Source organism: Lindgomyces ingoldianus (genome assembly GCF_010093535.1).
Source record: "Lindgomyces ingoldianus strain ATCC 200398 unplaced genomic scaffold BDR25scaffold_35, whole genome shotgun sequence".
NCBI classification, from domain to species: Eukaryota; Fungi; Ascomycota; class Dothideomycetes; order Pleosporales; family Lindgomycetaceae; genus Lindgomyces; species Lindgomyces ingoldianus.
In genome coordinates, this window is record NW_022985196.1 from 454,190 (window position 1) to 473,921 (window position 19,732).

A 19,732-nucleotide genomic window follows, 5' to 3' on the forward strand; every position below is an offset into this window, starting at 1 on the left:
GGCTTCCGTCTATAACATCCTTCGTGTTTGGCGTAGACAACTTATGTTGCAAACCAGAATGTCTAAGCCTGTTGAATACAGGCCTCAATGAATGTATCGGACAGTACAGCTATACTAGTTATCTATATTCAACCGGCCTACGAAGTGACCCTGCCTGGCGCTAGACCTGTCCACTCGACTGGGTGCGACTGGTCAGCACTTCACCTCCATCAGTTCTCAGCCTTCTCGCTTAACTCTCGAGCGACGCTCAGCTCTTCTGGTACATGCGCAATTCCCTTTCACTCTCATTCCCAGCACCATGAGGCCTGACCTGCAGCCTATTCATCCTTAGTCTGCTAGCAGTCCGGAAGCGCTTACAAGGCTGATAGCAGTATTCTCTCCTCACTCTCCACCCCTCAGATTAGAGAGCAAGGGCGCCTTCAACTGCGGATCGAGATATGGAGCAGGCAACATCAACTGAGAACGGTGGGGAGCTGAACCCCCTCAACAGTACAGGCCTCTGTCTACTGTCTCTTGACGGTGGCGGTGTGCGGGGACTCTCAACGCTGTACATCTTGAAAGGACTTATGGACCGACTGAACCAAGACCAGAAGAACGTTCCGCCGCTGAAGCCATGCGAAGTGTTCGACCTCATTGGCGGTACCAGCACAGGAGGGTACGTAGTTCTATGTTTATACCAGCGCCACTAACGCGGGTAGACTAATTGCAATCATGCTTGGTCGCCTCGAGATGGATGCTGACGAGTGTATCACGGCTTACACCGAACTCATGAAAACCGTCTTTGAAACGAAAAGGAGCTGGTTTCCAGCTAGCTGGACTGGCAATATAAAATCGCGATTCGATACGGCAAGGCTTGAGAGTGCAATTAAAGAGGTCATTACTAGCCACGGAGCTAAAGAGACCGACCTCTTCAACGATGGAGTCAAACGCGGATGTCGGGTGTAAGCATCGCTAGTGAAGATGGAAATAAAGCTAATTTTATCAGCTTCGTTTGCACAATTGCATACGAGACAAGAGATATCATACGCCTAAGGAGTTATGACTCTGGAAAGCTTCCTATTCGTGCCACTATCCTCCAAGCGGCACTCGCAACGTCGGCTGCCACTACCTTCTTTGACCCTGTGACCATCGGAGCGCGCAAGTTTGCCGATGGCGGTTTAGGGGCCAATAATCCGGTAGACGAGGTGGAAGGCGAAGCGTCGGACATCTGGTGCTCTGAAACGGGAGACTTGAAGCCTCTCGTGAAGTGCTTCGTGTCCATTGGAACTGGGAACCCAGGAAAGAAGGCGATTGAGGATAACATGCTGAAGTTCCTTTCTGGCACACTTGTCGACCTTGTTACCCAGACCGAGAATACAGAGAAGAGGTTCATAGCCAAATGGGCCCAGCATTTCGATAAGAAGAGGTACTTCCGGTTTAATGTCGACCAAGGGCTGCAGGATGTGGGCTTGGCAGAATATCAAGAGCAAGGGGCTATCGAAGCGGCAACGGATGGGTATCTTGACCACAAAGCGCAGGAGTTCCGGGTACGAGACTGTATTCAGAACTTGAAGCTCAAGCAGAGTGTGTATATCCCAAACTTTGCGTAGAGAAAAAGAAAAAAGCCTAGCTGATCTATGGCAGGCATGGCAGCAACTGATCTCTCATATATTATTTCTGTGAGGGCGATGTGCTTTCATACTAGAATTATATTAATTGCATGCAGGAATACAATGAACAACGTATCGTGGAGCTGCGCGCTAGTATGTCGCCCTGCTATTTCTGATATGCTAATGCTAAAATATAGTGTAGCTTCACGAGCGGAAGCTCTTTGGAACGTGCCTTTCCAGAAGAACCAACGGTTTGTTGGGCGGACTGCAGAACTTGCCCAGATTAACACTTTGCTTGCAAACGAAATCCGTTGCGAGCAGGTGGCAATTGTTGGTCTTGGAGGCATTGGGAAGACGCAAATTGCACTCGAATTCGCCCATCAATGGCGAGAGAAATATCCAGACTGTGCAGTGTTCTGGGTACCCGTAACGAACGTCAAAGGCATGCTAGAAGCATATCTAGAGATTGGCCACCAGCTACATATACCTAACATTGAGAAGGAACGGGAGGACGTCCAAAAGCTTGTTCAACATCGATTGGGTCAAGAAGGCTTTGGCAAATGGCTGTTGGTGTTCGACAACGCCGATGACATAGACATGTGGACCGATAAAGCAGATAACACACTTGGCTCCAAGCGCCGAATCGACTACCTGCCAAAGAGCAAGCATGGATCTATTCTGTTTACGACCCGAAGCCGAAAGGCCGCGATAAAGTTAGCAGGCAGAAATGTTGTCTCGGTTGGCGAGATGGACTACCCTATGGCAAAGGCCTTGCTCGAGAAATCGTTGATCGACCAGGACCTGTTAATTGACGACCAAGCCTCGACGGATTTGCTCCAAAAACTCACCTATCTCCCCCTTGCAATTGTCCAAGCGGCTGCATATATCAATGAGAACCAGATTAGCTTATCTGAGTATGCAGCTCTTCTTGACGACACAGAACAGAACGTTATCGATATTCTTTGCGAAGAGTTTGAAGACGAAGGAAGATATAGGGATATTACAAATCCGATTGCGACAACATGGCTGATCTCATTTGAACAAATCCGGACTCGCGACCCTTTGGCAGCAGAGTATTTGTCATTCATGTCATGCATTGACGCGAAGGATATTCCGCAGTCGCTCCTGCCGCCGGCGCAGTCAAACAAAAAGGCTGTGGATGCTATGGGGACCTTGACCGCCTACTCTTTTATTAGTAAACACAAGGCTGACCAACTATTGGACGTTCACCTGCTTGTACATCTCGCAACTAGAAACTGGCTGCGAACGCAGGGCTCTCTAGGGCATTGGACAGCCGAGGCGCTGACACGCCTAGAGAAGTTATTTCTAGATAGCAACCACATGAATAGGAGCGTGTGGAGGCTGTACCTGCGACATGCCCGTTACGTTCTTAAGACTCCGCTGGATGCAGATGGAATATCTGAGGAGAAGATGACGTTGCTCTGGAAGTTTGGAGCTTGTACCTATAGTGACGGGAGATACAAGGAAGCGGAAGAGGCTTACACGAAGCTGGTGGAGATGAGCCTGAGGAAGCTTGGGGAGGAGCATCCAGACACGCTGACCAGCAAGGGCAACCTGGCGTTGACGTTTGGGAATCAAGGGCGGTGGAAGGAAGCCGAAGAGCTTGACATGCAAGTGATGGAGGTGAGAAAGAGGGTGCTTGGGGAAGATCATCCAGACACGCTGACCAGCATGGGCAACCTGGCATTGACATATTGGAATCAAGGGCGGTGGAAAGAGGCCGAAGAGCTACAAGAAAAAGGACTAAGTATATATTTTAGGGTGCTTGGGGAGGAGCATCCAGAAACGCTGAATAGCATGGGCAACCTGGCGTCGACGTACAGGAATCAAGGGCGGCGGAAGGAGGCTGAAGAGCTGGAGGTGCAAGTGGTGGAGATGAGAAAGAGGGTGCTTGGGGAGGAACATCCAGAAACGCTGACCAGCATGGGGAATCTGGCGTCAACGTACAGGTATCAAGGGCGGTGGAAAGAGGCTGAAGAGCTTGACGTACAAGTAGTAGAAACGTTCAAGAGGGTGCTTGGGGAGGAGCATCCAGACATGCTGATCAGCATGGGCAACCTGGCGTTTACGTACAGGAATCAAGGGCGGTGGAAGGAGGCTGAAGAGCTAGAGGTGCAAGTGATGGAGACAAGAAAGAGGGTGCTTGGGAATGAGCATCCAAACACGCTGACCAGCATGGGAAACCTGGCGTTAACGTACATGAATCAAGGGCGGTGGAAAGAGGCTGAAGAGCTTGACGTGCAAGGGATGGAGATGAGAAAGAAGGTGCTTGGGGAGGAGCATCCAGACACGCTGATCAGCATGGCTAACCTGGCGTCGACGTACAAGAATCAGGGGCGGTGGAGGGAGGCCGAAGAGCTCAACGTGCGGGTGATGGAGGCGAGAAAGAGGGTGCTTGGAGAGGAGCATCCAGACACGCTGGCCAGCATGGGCAACCTGGCGTCAACGTACAGGAATCAAGGGTGGTGGAAGGAAGCCGAAGAGCTTGACGTGAAAGCGATGGAGATGCGTAAGAGGGTGCTTGGGGAGGAGCATCCAGAAACGCTAGCCAGCATGAGTAACCTGGCATTGACGTATTGGAATCAAGGGCGGTGGAAGGAGGCTGAAGAGTTGGAAGCAAAAGGACTAGGTATATGCTTAAGGGTGCTTGGGGAGGAGCATCCAGATACGCTGATTAGCATGGGCAATCTGGCATCGATGTACAGGGATCAAGGGCGGTGGAAGGAGGCAGAAGAACTGGAGGTGGAAGTGGTAGGAACGAGAAAGAGGGTGCTTGGGGAGGAGCATCCAGACACGCTGATCAGCGTGGCTAACCTGGCGTCGACGTACAGGAATCAAGGGCGGTGGAAGGAAGCCGAAGAGCTTGACGTGAAAGCGATGGAAACTTTCAAGAGGGTGCTTGGGGAGGAGCATCCAGACGTGCTGACCAGTATGGCTAACCTGGCGTCAACGTACAGGAATCAAGGGCGGTGGAAGGAGGCCGAAGAGCTAGAGGTGCAGGTGGTGGAGACAAGAAAGAGGGTGCTTAGGGATGAGCACCCAGATACGCTGACCAGTATGGGAAACCTGGCGTTCACGTTTTGGAATCAAGGTCGGTGGGAGGAGGCTGAAAAGCTGGGTGTGCAAGTGATGGAGACGAGAAAGAGGGTGCTTGGGGAGGACCATCCAGACACACTAACTAGCATGGGCAACCTGGCGTCGACGTATTGGAATCAAGGACAGTGGAAGGAGGCCGAAAAGTTGGGCGTGCAAGTGATGGAGACGAGAAAGAGGGTTCTTGGAGAGGACCATCCCTCCACACTGACCAGCATGGGCAACCTGGCATTAACGTTGTGGAATCAAGGGCGGTGGAAGGAGGCTGAAGAGCTGGAGGTGCAAGTGGTGGAGACGTTCAAGAGAGTGCTTGGGGAGGAGCATCCAGAGACGCTGACTAGCATGGGAAACCTAGCGTCAACGTACAGGGATCAAGGGCGGTGGAAGGAAGCCGAAGAGCTGGAGGTGCAAGTGGCGGAGACGAAAAAGAGGGTGCTTGGGGAGGAGCATCCAGACACACTGACCAGCATAAACAATCTCGCATTTAGGTCCAAGGCCTAAGGTCGCAATAGCGATACGAATTTACCGATGGCAAAATGCTCTTAGCTACGAGAAAGTGTTCTCGGTCCTCAACATCTATACGCTATGTCATCGGTTACGACTCTGAATCAGTGGCAGCTAGAGAACATGGAGATAGAGCTTAAATAGGCGTTGTTTTGTGTTGCACTCTTGTAGAAATGTGCGCGCAGGTTTCAAGTATCTCCCGCTTCTTCCAGAACAGAGGGTTTCCAGCACACAGGGGGGAGGTTACGACCGCGAAATCACTATGCCTCAGCGAGAAGGCGAACATTACCTCAAACCTCAAATATATGCCCCAAGCAAAAACCTCTCTGAGTTAAGAATTCACAAACGTTTGAATAACAGACACGTTAGCCTCCATGTAGTAACTATACAAATCGTCCGCCGGTTTGCCGACAATGCATTCTCGACCTCTTACAGTGCGATTCCATACGATAATATAGATAGTGAGGAAAGACCTAGCTATAGCGGCAGCTACAGCCACATCTTCACAGCAAACACTAAGATCAGCGTTTCCAACAGGAAGTAGTACAATTGATACTTTTGCTCCACCTACAATCACGTGAGGCAAACAAACGTAACTACATTTTTAACTGTTACAATTTAATTAATAAGGCTTAAAAGTAAGCAGTATATAATTAAGGTAGACTTTTTTAAGGTTGCAGTCTCTGACGCGCGTGAGGGCCAGGGGAGCGTGTTTGTGCCACTATTTACGTGTCAGTGTAGCCTTAGAGCTTGCCCTGTACTATAACAACCTTAGACGACCTTATTATAGCAAAAGATGACAGTCCCTTGTATGGGGAACCTCTGGATTGGTGGCTCTAGGTTGGTCGGCGCGACTATCCTGTACTCTTTAAGATAGCACAGAGCCTTTAGCAGGGGGAAAAGGACAGTTACTTGTAACTGTAATTATCTCTTAGGCTCTATAATTAAAGCTTTACAACTCTAGAAGAACTAGCTATGTTATAAGGTTATTTTTAGTAAATTAAATAACCTTGCGTGCTATATTAAGAGTAAGGGGGACTCTGCTACTTTAAAAGCTTTAACAGTTACGTTGTAACTTTTAGTAAAAAGTTAAGAAGTACAAGTAGCTTTAATTAAACTGTAACTTAATTATATTGACCCCTACTGTTAGGTGAAGCAAACAAAAGTATATGATAAGTGAGACGTAACTTGTCTAGAAAGCCTGAGTCGAATCGTACTACTTCCTGATGGAAACGCTGACTAAGATATTCTGATAATCACCATTCAAGACCAGCAAGCCGCGGATCTGGGATGTCTGGCGCCGAGATATAAGGAAATTTGCAGATATGGGTGATTCTCGTTGGCATAAGACTCACTTTTGCGGGTGTAGGACTTGCGATAAGCGGCGGAGGGAAATTAGCTCTCTGCGTCGTGGAGGAGGCTGAGGTGGGTAGGGGGCTGCTAGAAACGGAGATGGAGATCATGTCGGTCAAGCCTTATTCGTGGGACTAGAAAAGGCTGTGCGATATCAGGTGTCCACAAGGAATCTAGACTACGAAACAGAGCACAGTATTTAGGATACTACTGGCACGGGAAACGGAGAATGATTCATGCTCAGTCAAGTTCAGGAGTGGAACTAGGAATGATGGTGCGATGTCAAGCGTCTACGGGTAGTCTATAGGTTGAAAGAGGGTTTAGTACGGGATACTACTAGAAAAGGGGCCATATATCATATCCATCAAGCGAAAGTGGTGGGCCTACCAGACAGTCCAACGTTATGCTCCCACAGGTGACCTGAAGAAGAGCTCTACGCTTCGAGATACCAAGGCCATGAGTGGCTAATCTTCTACAGGCAGTTTGAAAGCCTAGTCTCGATCGTAAACTACCCGAATTGCAATTGAATCAAGGACAGATCCAGAGCGTGAAGCAAGCATTCGATCTTTTCTAGAGATCTCCTGGCTGTCCTGGGCTATCCCTTAGATTCTAATATTCGAAAATATGGCATACCCACACCCACATCCCTCGGTGCTTCCGCAAATACAGTAATACAGCAGGGTTGGCTAACAGTTTTCCGGGGGAGCGAAGACGTCCCTCTTCGCTGTTCATTGATGACGATGACGGGAGGCAAGAAGATTTCTTCTACATCAAGTCTCATCCAATATTTGAGGATTTTATTGAGGAACTGGTGCCTAACGGGGACCTTGTACCTAACAGTGTGGATTAAAAGACCATAGGACTGGGAAAATGGTATTAGAGGAAAAAGAAATGGGAGCACAAAAGCTGAAACGCACTGTGAGTGGGACACGCCAAACAGTTATATATATAAGTGATTGTCCCAGCTCTCTCGTTCAGGACTAACATCTTGAAAGACAATAGTAAGAAGGGAGGCGTAATGGGGAAGGCTGGCTACTGGAATACGCACGGACGAAGAAGAAAGTAAGATTCAGTGTGAAGGAGGTGCTTGAGTATGATGAATTGTTTTGACAGGGCAAATGCCTGGGCAACCCTGTAGATAATGAAGGGAAGTCTATAGCGTCGGGGATGCAGAAGAAGATGAGTCAGTGAACCAGATAGCCGATTGCATGGAAATAGATGAAGCCGATGCTGGACAGCCGACTCAAATCTAGGAAGATCTATTATCATATGCGTCGCTTTATCCAATTCAACTTATTTTGTAATGGCGTACTAGGGGCTTTGTTTGTTTTGGGTACACGTTGAGTAGTTTTCGGAGACGTCTGTTACGCCGAATGCTTGCGTAAATGATCGATCTAATCACCTGCAATCATTACCATCCCACGCTCTTCACTGTCTTCGATCTGGTAATTAGAATGCTTAACTTCACTGACCGCCATTGCATTACCAGGTTCGTGGTCGTGGCTGTTAAAGAAGGGACTGACAGCGTAGAACCCTTCTCTTGGGATTCATTGCCTACATCCCCCACCTCATATATTCAAACACGATCGAATTCTATTCTCCACCGCGAGCTGATATTCACAAACTATTCTTGCAATACCTGTTTTCCCCGTGAAGGATCTCCTTCTATCGCAAACGGTGGATCCATTCATGGGGAGCGTGTGCGATCCCGATGAGGAAGGTAATCAACGACTGCCCTTCCGTTGAAGACGTGTACAGTATAACAGCGGAGAGGAACCTAAGTCTTGAAATCTGTTCATTTGTTCCTCTTCTCGTCTGCCTGCCATCTCAGGGAGGTCTGTTCCAGAGATTGGGAACCCGCAGAGATCTGTTGCCTTTAGATGCAGTCGAAGAACGAACGCATGGCCATGCTATACAGGTTATCATAGATACTGCAGTAGGTCAGAGCATGAATATCCGCGAAGAGTTTGAGAGAAGCCATGCAACGAAGGAGCAGTCAATGAAAGAGCTCGCGTCTGATCCTGATGGAGCTTCAAGGGAGCCTAATCCGACTTCCAGAGAAAAATACAAGCCACGTTCGTTTACCGCTTCACGACGCCCTCGTAAACGGAAGTCCAAGAGTGTAGGACAGGTTTTGAGGGATGCATTAGAAAAGCAAAATATTTCTACACTCTCTAAAGGGGAAGAGCTACGGGAGCTCTTTCACATGATATTGTCGCGAAAATGGTTAATGATGATGTCCTCACCGTGGATGATGTCGGTATTAAGTACAGCGGCGAGGAGATCCTCATCCTCCTCGATCTTCCGAAGCGAGAGCGGGACGAGGATTTAGTGAGCGCCCCTGGGCGGGATATTATGGAGATGCATGCAGAGAGGACCCTCAGAAGCATCGTGTATGAGGAAGAGGAACCCAAAGACCCAGTACACCGCTCGAAGTCACTGAAGTGGATACCGATCTAGGTAGACTCCCGAAGATGATGGTTGGATCAACTAGGGTAAGGAAATTTGTACGTTTCAACCTCGATAAATAGGTGTTAACAGAGGATAGGAAGCCAGCCATCGAGCCTGTGGTCGGGAAAGATGAGCAGGTTCCTCAGGAAGAGAGAAGGGTGAAGAGGAGTTCAAACTCCTATTTTGATAAACAAGCTTTCCGAGGACCAGAGCAAATCGCTCGATCTATTAGTCGGCCTCCACAGTAGCTAGACATTTATTGAGGCGAATAAAATTCTTAATGTACATTCCAATTTAGTGAAGAAGGTATTAGGGTTCGTATTGGTATAATGGTACTATATCTTGGGTTGATACATGAGCTTAGGTGAACGCGCTTCGTCGAGGAGAGGGTTCAGACGGTCTGCGAAGGACTTTGATTTCTCTGGAACTTGGAAGGATTTCGTGTAACTAGCTTCCATTGTAGCAGATAGCTGGGCATTTTGAGAAACCCCACTGCTGAATGGGCGTACACTGAATCTTTTTGTATGAACCTGCTGAAAGGTTCCTCCAATGTTTCCAGACTCTTGGATCCAGCGTCGTAGGATGTCGAGCTCTTTGTCAGTAACATGATCCTCCTCTATATAAGGTACAGCATCAAGCAGGCGACGTTTGGTCTGGAATTTTGCAGGATCTAGCTTCCATGCGACTTTCGATGATAATTCATCAACAAGGCTGGTTCTATAGGCTTTCAGTGCAACGCAGCCTCCAATGTTTTCTGCCATCATGATCCGGACGGTAAAGTGAATAGTTTGGTCCACCTGGGGCATGAGCAAATTAGTCCTTGCTTCAGTTGTTGGTTGAGTATGACCCTCAGGCTCCGTGATGCTGTTCATACCAGCATTGAAAGTGGTCATAGGCGATTCCGTTTCGATTCTATTGACAGGAGGAGCCTGAGATCCGTCTTTGATCGATTGATAGGGAATGTATTTCCCTGGAAGGCGACGCCGGGAACCCATAACCCGAAATATTCCACTAAAGGAATTGGCTTTCTTCCCTAGTGAAGCGTCAGTTGCATCGATACGCACATCTACTACCGTAGACTAGAAACTAGATAAGAAAGCATGTCCATGTGAGAGATGCAACGCACCTTCATCTATTTTACTGCGGATGGTTGAATAGGACCGTTCCCACTCATATGATGTATGTGAACCAAAACTCCAACTCTTTTCCTGTTCAATCTGTTGATCTGGGGCCAAAAAATGGAGCAATGTTTCCATGCTAAAGCATAGGGTGGTGAATGTCTGGAACTGAGCGATCATCCATATCAATGTAAGATTGGCTAGTCCAGCATCTTCATAACCCCCACCTACATCACTATGTGAACCGAAGAACCAACACTGTCGGAAATTGACGTTTTGTTCCCTCGGATGATCCCAAAGGAGTGGCTCGAAATGCTTCCTACGCTCGTGCAAGGCCAAAGCATGGAAAGCGTTCCTCACCACCTTTGGGATCTTGGTATCCACAAAAGCGAGTTTCTTTGACGCTGGTTGCGGAAGTCCAAAAGGAATGGGAACACCAAGAGCACTAACGGTATCCCAAACGGCACATGCTTCGATTTGGATGTGTCTTTTCAAGACCCCTTTCCTCTCAAGTTGGCCTGTTTCGAGCTCCAACTGGATAGCGTCCTTACTTTTAGAATTCCAAGAGTCGTATAAAGCGTGGAGATTCGCTAGCCCGCGTTTGGTGAGCAAGCCGATGTCCTCAATGAGGGAAGCAATGCAGCGCACGGTAAAGGCACCTCTGGAAAACCCAACAAGGAAGATCTCGTCATTGCCGTCTTTGAAATTGTAGTTATTACAGATGAAGCTGTAAGCGTCGCGAATATTTGCTGAAAGCCCTGCATCACCGTCATGTTTTGGACGAGCATTGCGAAGGAGATTGTTTCCGTACCGCGACCTGTGGCTCCATCGACGCTGTTACTCAGCTTGGAAGTCCCAGATCCAACGCCAGTGTGATAGTAGACAACTTGGAGGATTCCATCTTCCGCGATCTCCTCAACGCAGCGGGACAGACGCGAAACGTTCGTTAGCGGATTGTCGGTACTGACACTGTCATTCCACGTCCCGTCACAGCATACCACCAGGCGCTTCTTCGATTGTTGGGGAACCATTGCCCACCTGTTTGAAAGAGAGCAACAAGAAGTGTAATGGGAGCAGTTGGAAGGTGGGGCTGAAGCTGTCGCACGTGATGCTGCGCCAATGCACTGCACTAGTCACCAATTAGGACTAAAATTTTCCTCATTAATACTAGCTCCTCTTTCGTACAGTATATAGTTTCGCCGGAGATCACTGTGCTCCTTTGGCCTTGCACTATAGCTCAATGCCCTCAGTTTGGCTCTCTCTAAGGTGACTTGCTCGCCTATTTTTCCCTGTCTGCCAACGCAAGAGAAGCGACCCGCTGGGGATAGCAAAAGCAGGTAGAACAGGTCCATTACGACGGCAGAATTTGTAAGATCTGAGAGGAAAATGTTCTTTATCAGAACTGAAATATAGGAGCTGGTTCCGAGAAGAGGAGAGGAAAATGTAGACAATTACTAGCAAAGGTTTCAGCGGCAAAATCGGTCTAATTCTCAATGTGACCTTTCCCTCGGGCAAATGTGCCCCGACCCTGTCTCCAATCTTTGACATGCAACCTCATGTACAATATCCTCCCCACTGCAACTTTCCCCGCCGATCACCAACAGTGGGGAAATGATGATTACATGTCGTGATGCCGGATTTTTCGTTTCCAACGGTCCTGTCAGGTACAAAATGAAACCTATCACGACTCTTGGCTTTGCAACCACTTTGGGGCCCTATCATCCACAATGTCCATACCTCGCGCCATTTCATCGACATGCCTACTCCTCTCTTTTGTTTCTCGGCAACTCATATTTATGCCCCAGAACAATTTCCAGCCTCTCTCAGGTCAAGCTTTGTCCATTCCAATTGACCTCAGTCCAGAATTCAATAGTCGAGCATTTAGTTTGAACCCAGGAGACACAGATTTTGATGGTTCAGGAGGTAGTTAACTCATCTCCACCTACTACTACATGATTCCAACACTCTAGATTCGTATCCGGCGCAGTTCATGCCACCGAAGGACTTTATTTATGCAGGACTGAATTATAAATTTCCAACCTACAGAGCCGGGGGTAATGATAATGTCATTGCCTCCGGCCAAACTATTTCTGTTCCGCGGATACGATACCTTAGCGTGCACATGTTTGCCGCTTCCGAGGAGGGAATGGCTCAAGGAACCATCAATGCGACATATACCGATAGCACGACAACATCTGGGCCAGTACTCGTCCCAGCATGGTGGAGTTGGCCATACCCGGCCGGAGGTGATATGGTTTTCCCTTATAGGCTAACGAATGAGACTGTCGATTACAATAGATCAATATCTTCCGGACTTCAAACTGGCTCGATAGCTCGAAAGAACTGGACTCATTAATACTGCCAAATGTCACAGGAGGGTCAGCGACTAACCCAGGAGGAGCAGAAATCAAGGCCAGACTACATATATTTGCCCTTACTTTGGTTCCAGCAGTTACTACGGCTAATGGGCATGTCGTTAGCGTACAATATGCGAGATCAACGCAGAAATGGCTGGAAGGAAGCAACAAAACCCAAGTCTTCGAGGTCACCATCAACAATGCTGGTTCGGAACATGTCACGGGAAATAATTCCGTCACAGTAAGTGTCGACTCGCCTGGTGTAGAAACAATTGAACCTGGCTGCATCAAAAGGTTGCGAGCTGGGGACCAAGTCAAGGTTACCGTCGGTGTCGAAACTAAGGCTGGAGTAACTACTAGCAGTACTGGGGAAGCCACAATTATGGTCACGGGACAGAATATCAGCTCTTTCAACTATACATTTAACGCAACCTATGGGATTAAAGATTACGAACCCACCTACGAATCAATCTACTCGCACGAATCTCCAGATTGGTATAATGCCGGCAAATATAGAATCTTCATTCACTGGGGTATCTACGCTGTTCCCGGCTGGGGAAACTTGGGAAAGAACGAGACATACACTGAATGGTACTGGTGGCACCTCAACCAAGGCTCAAACACGTCCGACCGAACCTACTAGCACCACCTAGAAACTTACGGCCCTAACATCGTTTACGATGACTTCATACAGAACTTCACAGCCGCCGCATTTGATCCTAAGGAATGGGTTGATCTCTTCGCGGACGCTGGAGCGAACTACTTCGTCCAAGTCAGCAAGCATCACGACGGTTACGCAATCTTCGACCTCCCCGAGAACGTGACGAAGAGGACCTCGGTTGCACAATTCCCTCACAGGAACCTCTTACAGGAGCTTTTTGACGCTTCCGCAGAATATCAGCCACATATCCACCGAGCAACGTATTTCTCGTTGCCGGAGTGGTTTCATCCAGATTACAAGAAATATGGGTTTGGTTCCTGGCCGGGCGGAAATGCAACAAATCCATTCACCAACGAAACACTTCCCTACATTGGATACGTCCCCATAGAAGAATACATCTCGCAGCTCATAATCCCCGAGATGAACGCGCTTGCACAAATGGGCGTAGAAATAATGTGGTGCGACATCGGCGTAAGTTCAACCCACCACAAGCCCAAGCATAAATCTGTCTCCTAACAAAACCCCAGGGGCCAAACATGACGACCGAATTCGCAAGCAACTGGTTCAACACCCTTGCAACCTCCAATAGACAAGCACTCATGAACGCCCGCTGCGGCCTACCCGGAGATTTCGACACCCCCGAATACGCCCGCTACGCCTCCGTACAACCGCGAAAGTGGGAAAGTAATCTCGGTATGGATCCTTACTCTTATGGCTACAATCGCGCGACGCCCTTAGCTTCTTACCTGAATGCCAGCATGATTATTCAAAGTCTCGTAGATGTCGTGAGCAAAAATGGAAATTTCCTATTGGATATCGGACCAATGGCAGATGGTACGATTCTCGATGTCGAGAAGAATAATCTAAGGGAAGCCGGAAGATGGATTAAGAGTCACGGAGAAGCTATTTTCAACACGACGTATTGGTTTGTAACACCACAGGAGGGTGACGGCATTAGGTTCACTACAACGAAAGACGCTTTCTACATCTTGAGTATGGAGAAACCGAATGGGACCTTGGTGCTGGAGAGTCCAATACCGTGGGTGCAGGGAGATGAAGTGACGATTTGTAGGAGGCAGCATGGCTGGCAAAGTAGTTTCGAGTTCGATGAGAGAAGATGGGGTGGTGGTGCTAGAAGTTAGCGATGATGTTGTTGCCGCAGATGAGTATACCTGGGTCTTTAAGATTGGATATTAGGCTAGTTCTGAGGCCGGCATACTGAAAGCGCAAGCATTTTTTCTTGAAAACGGCGCTCGCTTGCGATACCGGCAGCTGCACATGTGTTATATTGTCTTTCAGTAGTAGGGCTATTGAGTAGCATGTTCAGTGCGGACTTTTTGAACTAGAAAGGCCAGTGCATCATATACCCTAACTAGAAGCTCTCCCAAAGCCAAAAAAGTTCTAAGAAGGCATTAAGAAAGAAAGAAGAGTGAACCCTGCGAGGCTCGAGCCTGTAATATCTCGATTTCTGAGACAATCGTAGTCAAGCGCGATACCATTTCGCTAATAGCCTAGGTTAGATATTGTATAAGAAGAGTTAATTTTTTACGCCTTATGTAGGGGTTCAGCATAAATTCGAAGAAATGTAGAGCAAACAACGTGCATTTTTTAGTTAGAACTCGCTACGGCGTAGTAGCTTTGATTGATGTGACTTGCTCAACCGCTATTTTTGTCCTCTCTCACCTGGCAAAGGGAGAGTTTGCAAACATAATTCTTAAGTTACTAGTTTTTTTTCTTTTATTAGTACTGTAAAGTACATGGTGTCTACACTTAAGACCGGTCTTTCATCTCACGCAGCGTCTTCATCACCTGGACCGGTTCATCATGTCCTACCAACGCCTGGATGTTAGGGTCATTGACACGCATGAACACATTGTGTTGCTATTAATGTGTCAGATTTTCTTTCCCTCGAATAGAATACGCCATGGCTCACCTTCTCATCCCCGATTGTAAACTTCCCCTGGGTTTCCTTGTTGTCCTTGGCATACTCTTCCAATCTCCTAATGGCATCGTTATCCAGCACCTTCTTCGCGAACCTCACATTACCCTTGGTGTATTCGTGTCCCGGGTACACCTTTGTGTCATCCGGAAGCGAAGCGAGTGTCTCGTTCAACGCCTTGTGCATCTCTGTTGCATTGCCCTCGAAGAACCGACCACAACCTCCAATGAAGAGCGTGTCACCCGTGAAGACTGCCTTGTCAGATCCGTCCTCGAAGAAGTAACAGATGCTGTCCTGCGTGTGGCAGGGGGTGTGGAGCGCCGTTACTTTAATGTTATCGCCGACATTGAAGGTGGATTTATGCTCGGGGGTTGTGGTGACTTTGTCGCAGTCTTTGCCGCCGATGATTGGCAGCTTGAAGTATTTGATCTGGAAAGTTAGCTTCCATTATTATTCAAAATTTGGGAGCTTACAATCTCAGCATTTCCTCCGGCATGGTCGTGGTGGCTGAAAGGCGTGAGCTTATCCTTCAGGCGAATAGTTCATAGGCTGGGAAGCGTACTGGTGAGTATTTATGATCTTTGACAATTTAATGTCACCGCTATCTGTCTTATCCTTGAGATATGGTAGTACTCTAAAGAATTTAAGCAATCGTATGAAGCTTAGAGGGAACCATCAGCTTTGTAACTCACTCCAGCGGATTTGCGGGGTCTATGATGACGGCTTCCTTTGACTTGTCGTCGGTAACTAGATAGGCATAATTGTTGCCCGTCCCCTCCCCTAACTTGATGTCAAAATATCAGCTAAAAGCCATCAATATGGGTGCCCATACACATTGGGATCGAGAAGATATGCATGGTGCGCTGCAGAATTAGCTTCGAACATCAATTTCGTCTAAGATTGTTGGTGTCTTACCTTCGTAATTGAATTGGAGAATAGTCTGAATGAGCTTCGCTTGATTGCGGTTGCGAGTAAGCTCATAAGGGAGATGCTAGGTATTAGTCGTGGTGTTATGGAAGATTGATCAGCACTCTCGACGAAGTGCCGAATGACATGAGGACAGGACTTTGGAATGCGGGCGCCACTTATCGATAAGAGTCACGTGCTTCCGTGATAAGGTCTTCCGTCTCAGCGGTTTCAAAACGTCCCTCTTTGTTGATCTCCTTCAATATTCCTCTGTGCTGATTAAAATGCCCACTGACTGATCCTCCAGATGCGTTTGGGTGGTAGCTTTAACTCCCCTGAAGCGGTATTTTGACACTCACAACAAAACAATGGTCATCAATACGTCCTGCCCAAATGATATTACTTATTCTCCTAGACTTTTCCATCATCCTGCATATTGTTACAGAGCTTATCAGGAGTCTTTTCAGATGGTTTATGCCTGTACCACGCGTCTCTTGGAAACAATATAAACTTCCGGCTTCCGTCGTTTCCTTTGTCATCTTCTTCGCTACGTTTATTACTACTCACCCTAGATGGGAACGATCTAGGTTCATTATATTTTGAAAGCGCTCAAGTCCTGGATTTGATATAGGTTTTTGTGGATGGAGCGAAATACTTCATCGGTCTCTTCTCGTCCACCGATTCACTTGTTGACCGTGAACGCCATGCTGTCATTGATATTATCTCTAAGCAGCCTCATATACTCACAGTCCCGTGTCGGTTAACAACTGTCCAACTCAGCCAAATGACTCTCATGGCCCTGGCACCTCTCCTTGTCAACTCCTCCATTGTTTTGACACTACCTCCGGTTTAACACCAACTCCGCAACATGCCAACACGACTCTGCCGAGACGAGCGGCGTCCTGCCGAGCAACATCAGCAGGGTACCAACCGGTCCAATGTCCCCTCACCTACCCTGCTTGGCATGGGGGCCCAACGAAAGGACCTGATCAAATTTTATCCTAATCCGACAGAGCATCCCTTCCCAGCCCGTATTCCAGCCCACCCAGAAGACGATAGTCGCGGTAAATCCATGTACCGAATCCCCGGATACCGATACCCACATACGTTATCGTTCATGGGCGAGTTCATCCCCGAAGCTGAGGCACAGATCATTTCTGCATTTGAGAAGGGCAAGAAGCAAGGTGCCGCGCCCAATAACAAGGATCCACCAGCTGCGTCTTCGTTCGGCAAGAGGCCTTTCCAAGTTTCGACTGAGGATAGAGGTGAGGATACGAACATTGAGCATGAGGTCCCTAGCAAGGGCGGAGATTGGCGTGGATCTGTCAAATCTGTGTAAGCTTGGCCAATCTTTAACCTTACATTAGCTACGTGCAATTAATATGTTGCTAATTTTATCTTGGCAGACTTGTCACGGGTCTCAGATGGGCAGCCGCACAGTTCGGCCTCATCTTTGCAAACCCCAATGCAGTTCTCCCAGTTCCTGAGAACGGAAATCAAGCTATTCTAAGAAACCTCACGGGTAGAAACACTCGAAACGACATCAAGGCTTATGTGGCTCGGCCACTTGTCCCTGGGCACCTGCACGCTATCGAAGGCGATCTGTCCGATAATGAATCCTGCTTTAAGACAGCTTCTCCCTACCGTAGCAAATACACCCGTAACGGCGATGAACACAAGACCTTCCTTCCAAATTCGGCACTCTGCCTGAACCAAGATGCCGGTTCTGACTCTGCGACCGAGTTAGAATCCGACAAGTTAGCACTTTCATTCCTCAACAAAGGTGCTACCCAAGACCTCCCCGTTGAGGCTGCTTCTGGGCTAATGTTATTTTTAATCGATCTTTCGGTGAGACGTTAAGCCCGGTCACCACCCAACGCCCGACTCCGGATCCTCGAGAATCAGACGTACAATATCCCGATTTCCCTCTTCCTTCATCTGAGGTACCCGCCGAAGTTGTTTCGAACAATCTACCTCTAAAGCTCCGTCCAAACCAACTCACCATAGCTGCGGGTTACCGTCCTCAACATCCCTGCGACGCTCTTTTCAAGCGCGGGTACGCTGGAATCAATCCAGCCGGCGCGTATGCACGTCCAGCTATCCCTCATCCTCGTCCCGATCCGAACAATCACACAGATACTGGGTATCCATATGCGATGAATACCATGCGTCGACCTAAAATCGTATTTGGATCTTTCGGGTCCTTTGAAGGTTCCCCAGCTTCTTCGAGGAGCCGGGATATCGATTGTTACCTACAGTTAAGGAAGACCAGGGCGGAGAATCGGATAGGGGCTACGTGTAGAAAATAGGACCGTTCTCGCTTTCCCGCGGTGGAGTTTAGTGGAGGTAGGGATAAGTGCGTAGGGTGAAAAGGACTAGAGATAGAGGGAGGGTCTGTTCTCAATCACCTGACACGGAGCGTAGAGATGCTCGACTGAAGTCTCAAACATGGCTGCGTAATTAGAACCACGAGAGTCTCCAACTGTTAGTATATATGGAGTAAAATTGTGAGTGCATGACCGGCCGGTGTATCAACACGGATATCTGATGTTCCCGACCTTTGTCCTGTCGTAGGCTTGGTGGATGGGTAGTACGATATTTAGGCTGCTATAAATGTCGGGTAAGGGAGAATCCTGTCTTCCCCTCTTACTTTAGCAACAGTCTGGTATATACATATCATGTGGTGTGGGCCCCATGGCTGCTTCAGTGCAGCTATAGGTGATGGAATAGTCGGTGCTTTTTCTAGCAGACAGAGCATTAATAATTACCTAAACAGGTGCCCTATCTCCTTTCCCCTAAATTTCAATAGCTATGAATCAGGTAATTTAAGGCGCCACAATAGTGCAGCACCACTGTAACTAATCGTACCTACGGATGTAGAGGACGACGGTTTCATAGGCAACAGCGATAACGGGCTGGGATCAGACAATCGTTTTTGACCTTAATTAAAAAGTTCCAACATCTTACAACCAATAACAACGCAGCTTAGCCACTTGTGAATCACAACAATACCATTCTAGAAACAGAGAGCACTGTTATTTCGTCAAGGCCATATCCCAGACGTCCAATGTAATTTGTGTGTTGGAGCCAGTTGATCACTATAGAAACTAGGGTAAGGAAAGCCAGTATATAAACCCCTTCCTCATATACACACAACACCCTTACACCAACTCCTCATCTAAAAGGTGCTCTTCAATCCCATCGCCTAACCCCAAAACTCCTTACCCTAAACCTCATCATCACAACCCACCTTCACCCACCATGCATACTTTCACATTCCAACGCCCAAGCTGGCTTACCCCTGCCATCCTCTCCGCGCCTTCTACATATGCAAAATTGCAATGCCAACCTGCCGACGCGTTCACTGCCGCTACAATCAGAGCAGGCGCAGGGGGTGTCTTGACGGTGGAAACGAATGACCTGCCGATGAAAGCGAAAAAGGTGAGGGAGGATGGGGAAGAGGAAGAGGAAGAAGAAGAGGATGAGGAGGCGAGGTTTAAGTTATATGTTTCCCGCGGCGAGTTTGGGAAGATCTTGGGTGTTGTGGATGTTCAGCTGGTTTGATGGGTGGGAGAAGGGCGGGTTGATGCCCTATTATTTCCATGAAGTATGAGACGGAGAGCAGCCGATTTGGTTGTGTTGCAGGCACGAAGAATGCGGATGCAAGTCGGTAATGCATGAGACACGGGCTATGCTGCAAAGATTCTGATTCAAGGTAGCTATGCCGAAATGCAAATATT

At 48.1% G+C, this 19,732-nt stretch overlaps 7 protein-coding genes across 7 annotated transcripts; 4 read left to right on the plus strand and 3 right to left on the minus strand.

Moving 5' to 3' along the window:
* The first annotated feature begins 33 nt into the window (after positions 1 to 33).
* Positions 34 to 5,478, plus strand: BDR25DRAFT_269263 (uncharacterized protein). Its single transcript, XM_033687155.1, has 7 exons — positions 34 to 259; positions 369 to 655; positions 699 to 941; positions 986 to 1,563; positions 1,624 to 1,658; positions 1,706 to 1,742; positions 1,792 to 5,478. The coding sequence occupies exons 2-7, from the start codon at positions 438 to 440 to the stop codon at positions 5,202 to 5,204; spliced, it is 4,524 nt and encodes a 1,507-aa protein (XP_033542954.1). The 5' UTR covers positions 34 to 259; positions 369 to 437; the 3' UTR covers positions 5,205 to 5,478.
* Positions 5,479 to 7,945: 2,467 nt separating this feature from the next.
* Positions 7,946 to 9,259, plus strand: BDR25DRAFT_359902 (uncharacterized protein; the record flags this gene model as incomplete). Its single annotated transcript, XM_033696166.1, has 6 exons — positions 7,946 to 8,049; positions 8,091 to 8,210; positions 8,277 to 8,672; positions 8,741 to 8,995; positions 9,025 to 9,055; positions 9,092 to 9,259. 6 exons carry the CDS (start codon positions 7,946 to 7,948, stop codon positions 9,257 to 9,259), a joined length of 1,074 nt encoding a protein of 357 aa, XP_033542955.1.
* On the minus strand, positions 9,180 to 10,046 carry BDR25DRAFT_79562 (uncharacterized protein). The gene has a single exon (XM_033699056.1). The coding sequence runs from the start codon at positions 10,004 to 10,006 to the stop codon at positions 9,347 to 9,349; it is 660 nt and encodes a 219-aa protein (XP_033542956.1). The 5' UTR covers positions 10,007 to 10,046; the 3' UTR covers positions 9,180 to 9,346.
* Positions 10,047 to 10,090: 44 nt separating this feature from the next.
* BDR25DRAFT_377820 (uncharacterized protein) lies at positions 10,091 to 11,160 on the minus strand (the record flags this gene model as incomplete). The annotated part of the gene is made up of 2 exons (XM_033697516.1): positions 10,091 to 10,887; positions 10,941 to 11,160. 2 exons carry the CDS (start codon positions 11,158 to 11,160, stop codon positions 10,091 to 10,093), a joined length of 1,017 nt encoding a protein of 338 aa, XP_033542957.1.
* A 765-nt stretch (positions 11,161 to 11,925) lies between these two features.
* On the plus strand, positions 11,926 to 14,289 carry BDR25DRAFT_359904 (glycoside hydrolase; the record flags this gene model as incomplete). The annotated part of the gene is made up of 6 exons (XM_033696167.1): positions 11,926 to 12,043; positions 12,100 to 12,383; positions 12,428 to 13,077; positions 13,101 to 13,110; positions 13,181 to 13,618; positions 13,675 to 14,289. The coding sequence occupies 6 exons, from the start codon at positions 11,926 to 11,928 to the stop codon at positions 14,287 to 14,289; spliced, it is 2,115 nt and encodes a 704-aa protein (XP_033542958.1).
* A 617-nt stretch (positions 14,290 to 14,906) lies between these two features.
* BDR25DRAFT_345715 (hydroxyacylglutathione hydrolase) lies at positions 14,907 to 16,115 on the minus strand. The gene is made up of 7 exons (XM_033694075.1): positions 16,002 to 16,115; positions 15,919 to 15,949; positions 15,779 to 15,866; positions 15,649 to 15,720; positions 15,560 to 15,593; positions 15,081 to 15,515; positions 14,907 to 15,028 (listed from the first exon to the last, which is right to left on the minus strand). The coding sequence occupies exons 1-7, from the start codon at positions 16,065 to 16,067 to the stop codon at positions 14,918 to 14,920; spliced, it is 837 nt and encodes a 278-aa protein (XP_033542959.1). The 5' UTR covers positions 16,068 to 16,115; the 3' UTR covers positions 14,907 to 14,917.
* Positions 16,116 to 16,466: 351 nt separating this feature from the next.
* BDR25DRAFT_395922 (uncharacterized protein) lies at positions 16,467 to 19,562 on the plus strand (the record flags this gene model as incomplete). The annotated part of the gene is made up of 12 exons (XM_033698404.1): positions 16,467 to 16,526; positions 16,624 to 16,839; positions 16,888 to 17,327; positions 17,417 to 17,818; positions 17,854 to 18,288; positions 18,334 to 18,357; positions 18,417 to 18,448; positions 18,505 to 18,562; positions 18,622 to 18,725; positions 18,873 to 18,923; positions 18,982 to 19,061; positions 19,104 to 19,562. The coding sequence occupies 12 exons, from the start codon at positions 16,467 to 16,469 to the stop codon at positions 19,554 to 19,556; spliced, it is 2,355 nt and encodes a 784-aa protein (XP_033542960.1). The 3' UTR covers positions 19,557 to 19,562.
* Positions 19,563 to 19,732: the final 170 nt, after the last annotated feature.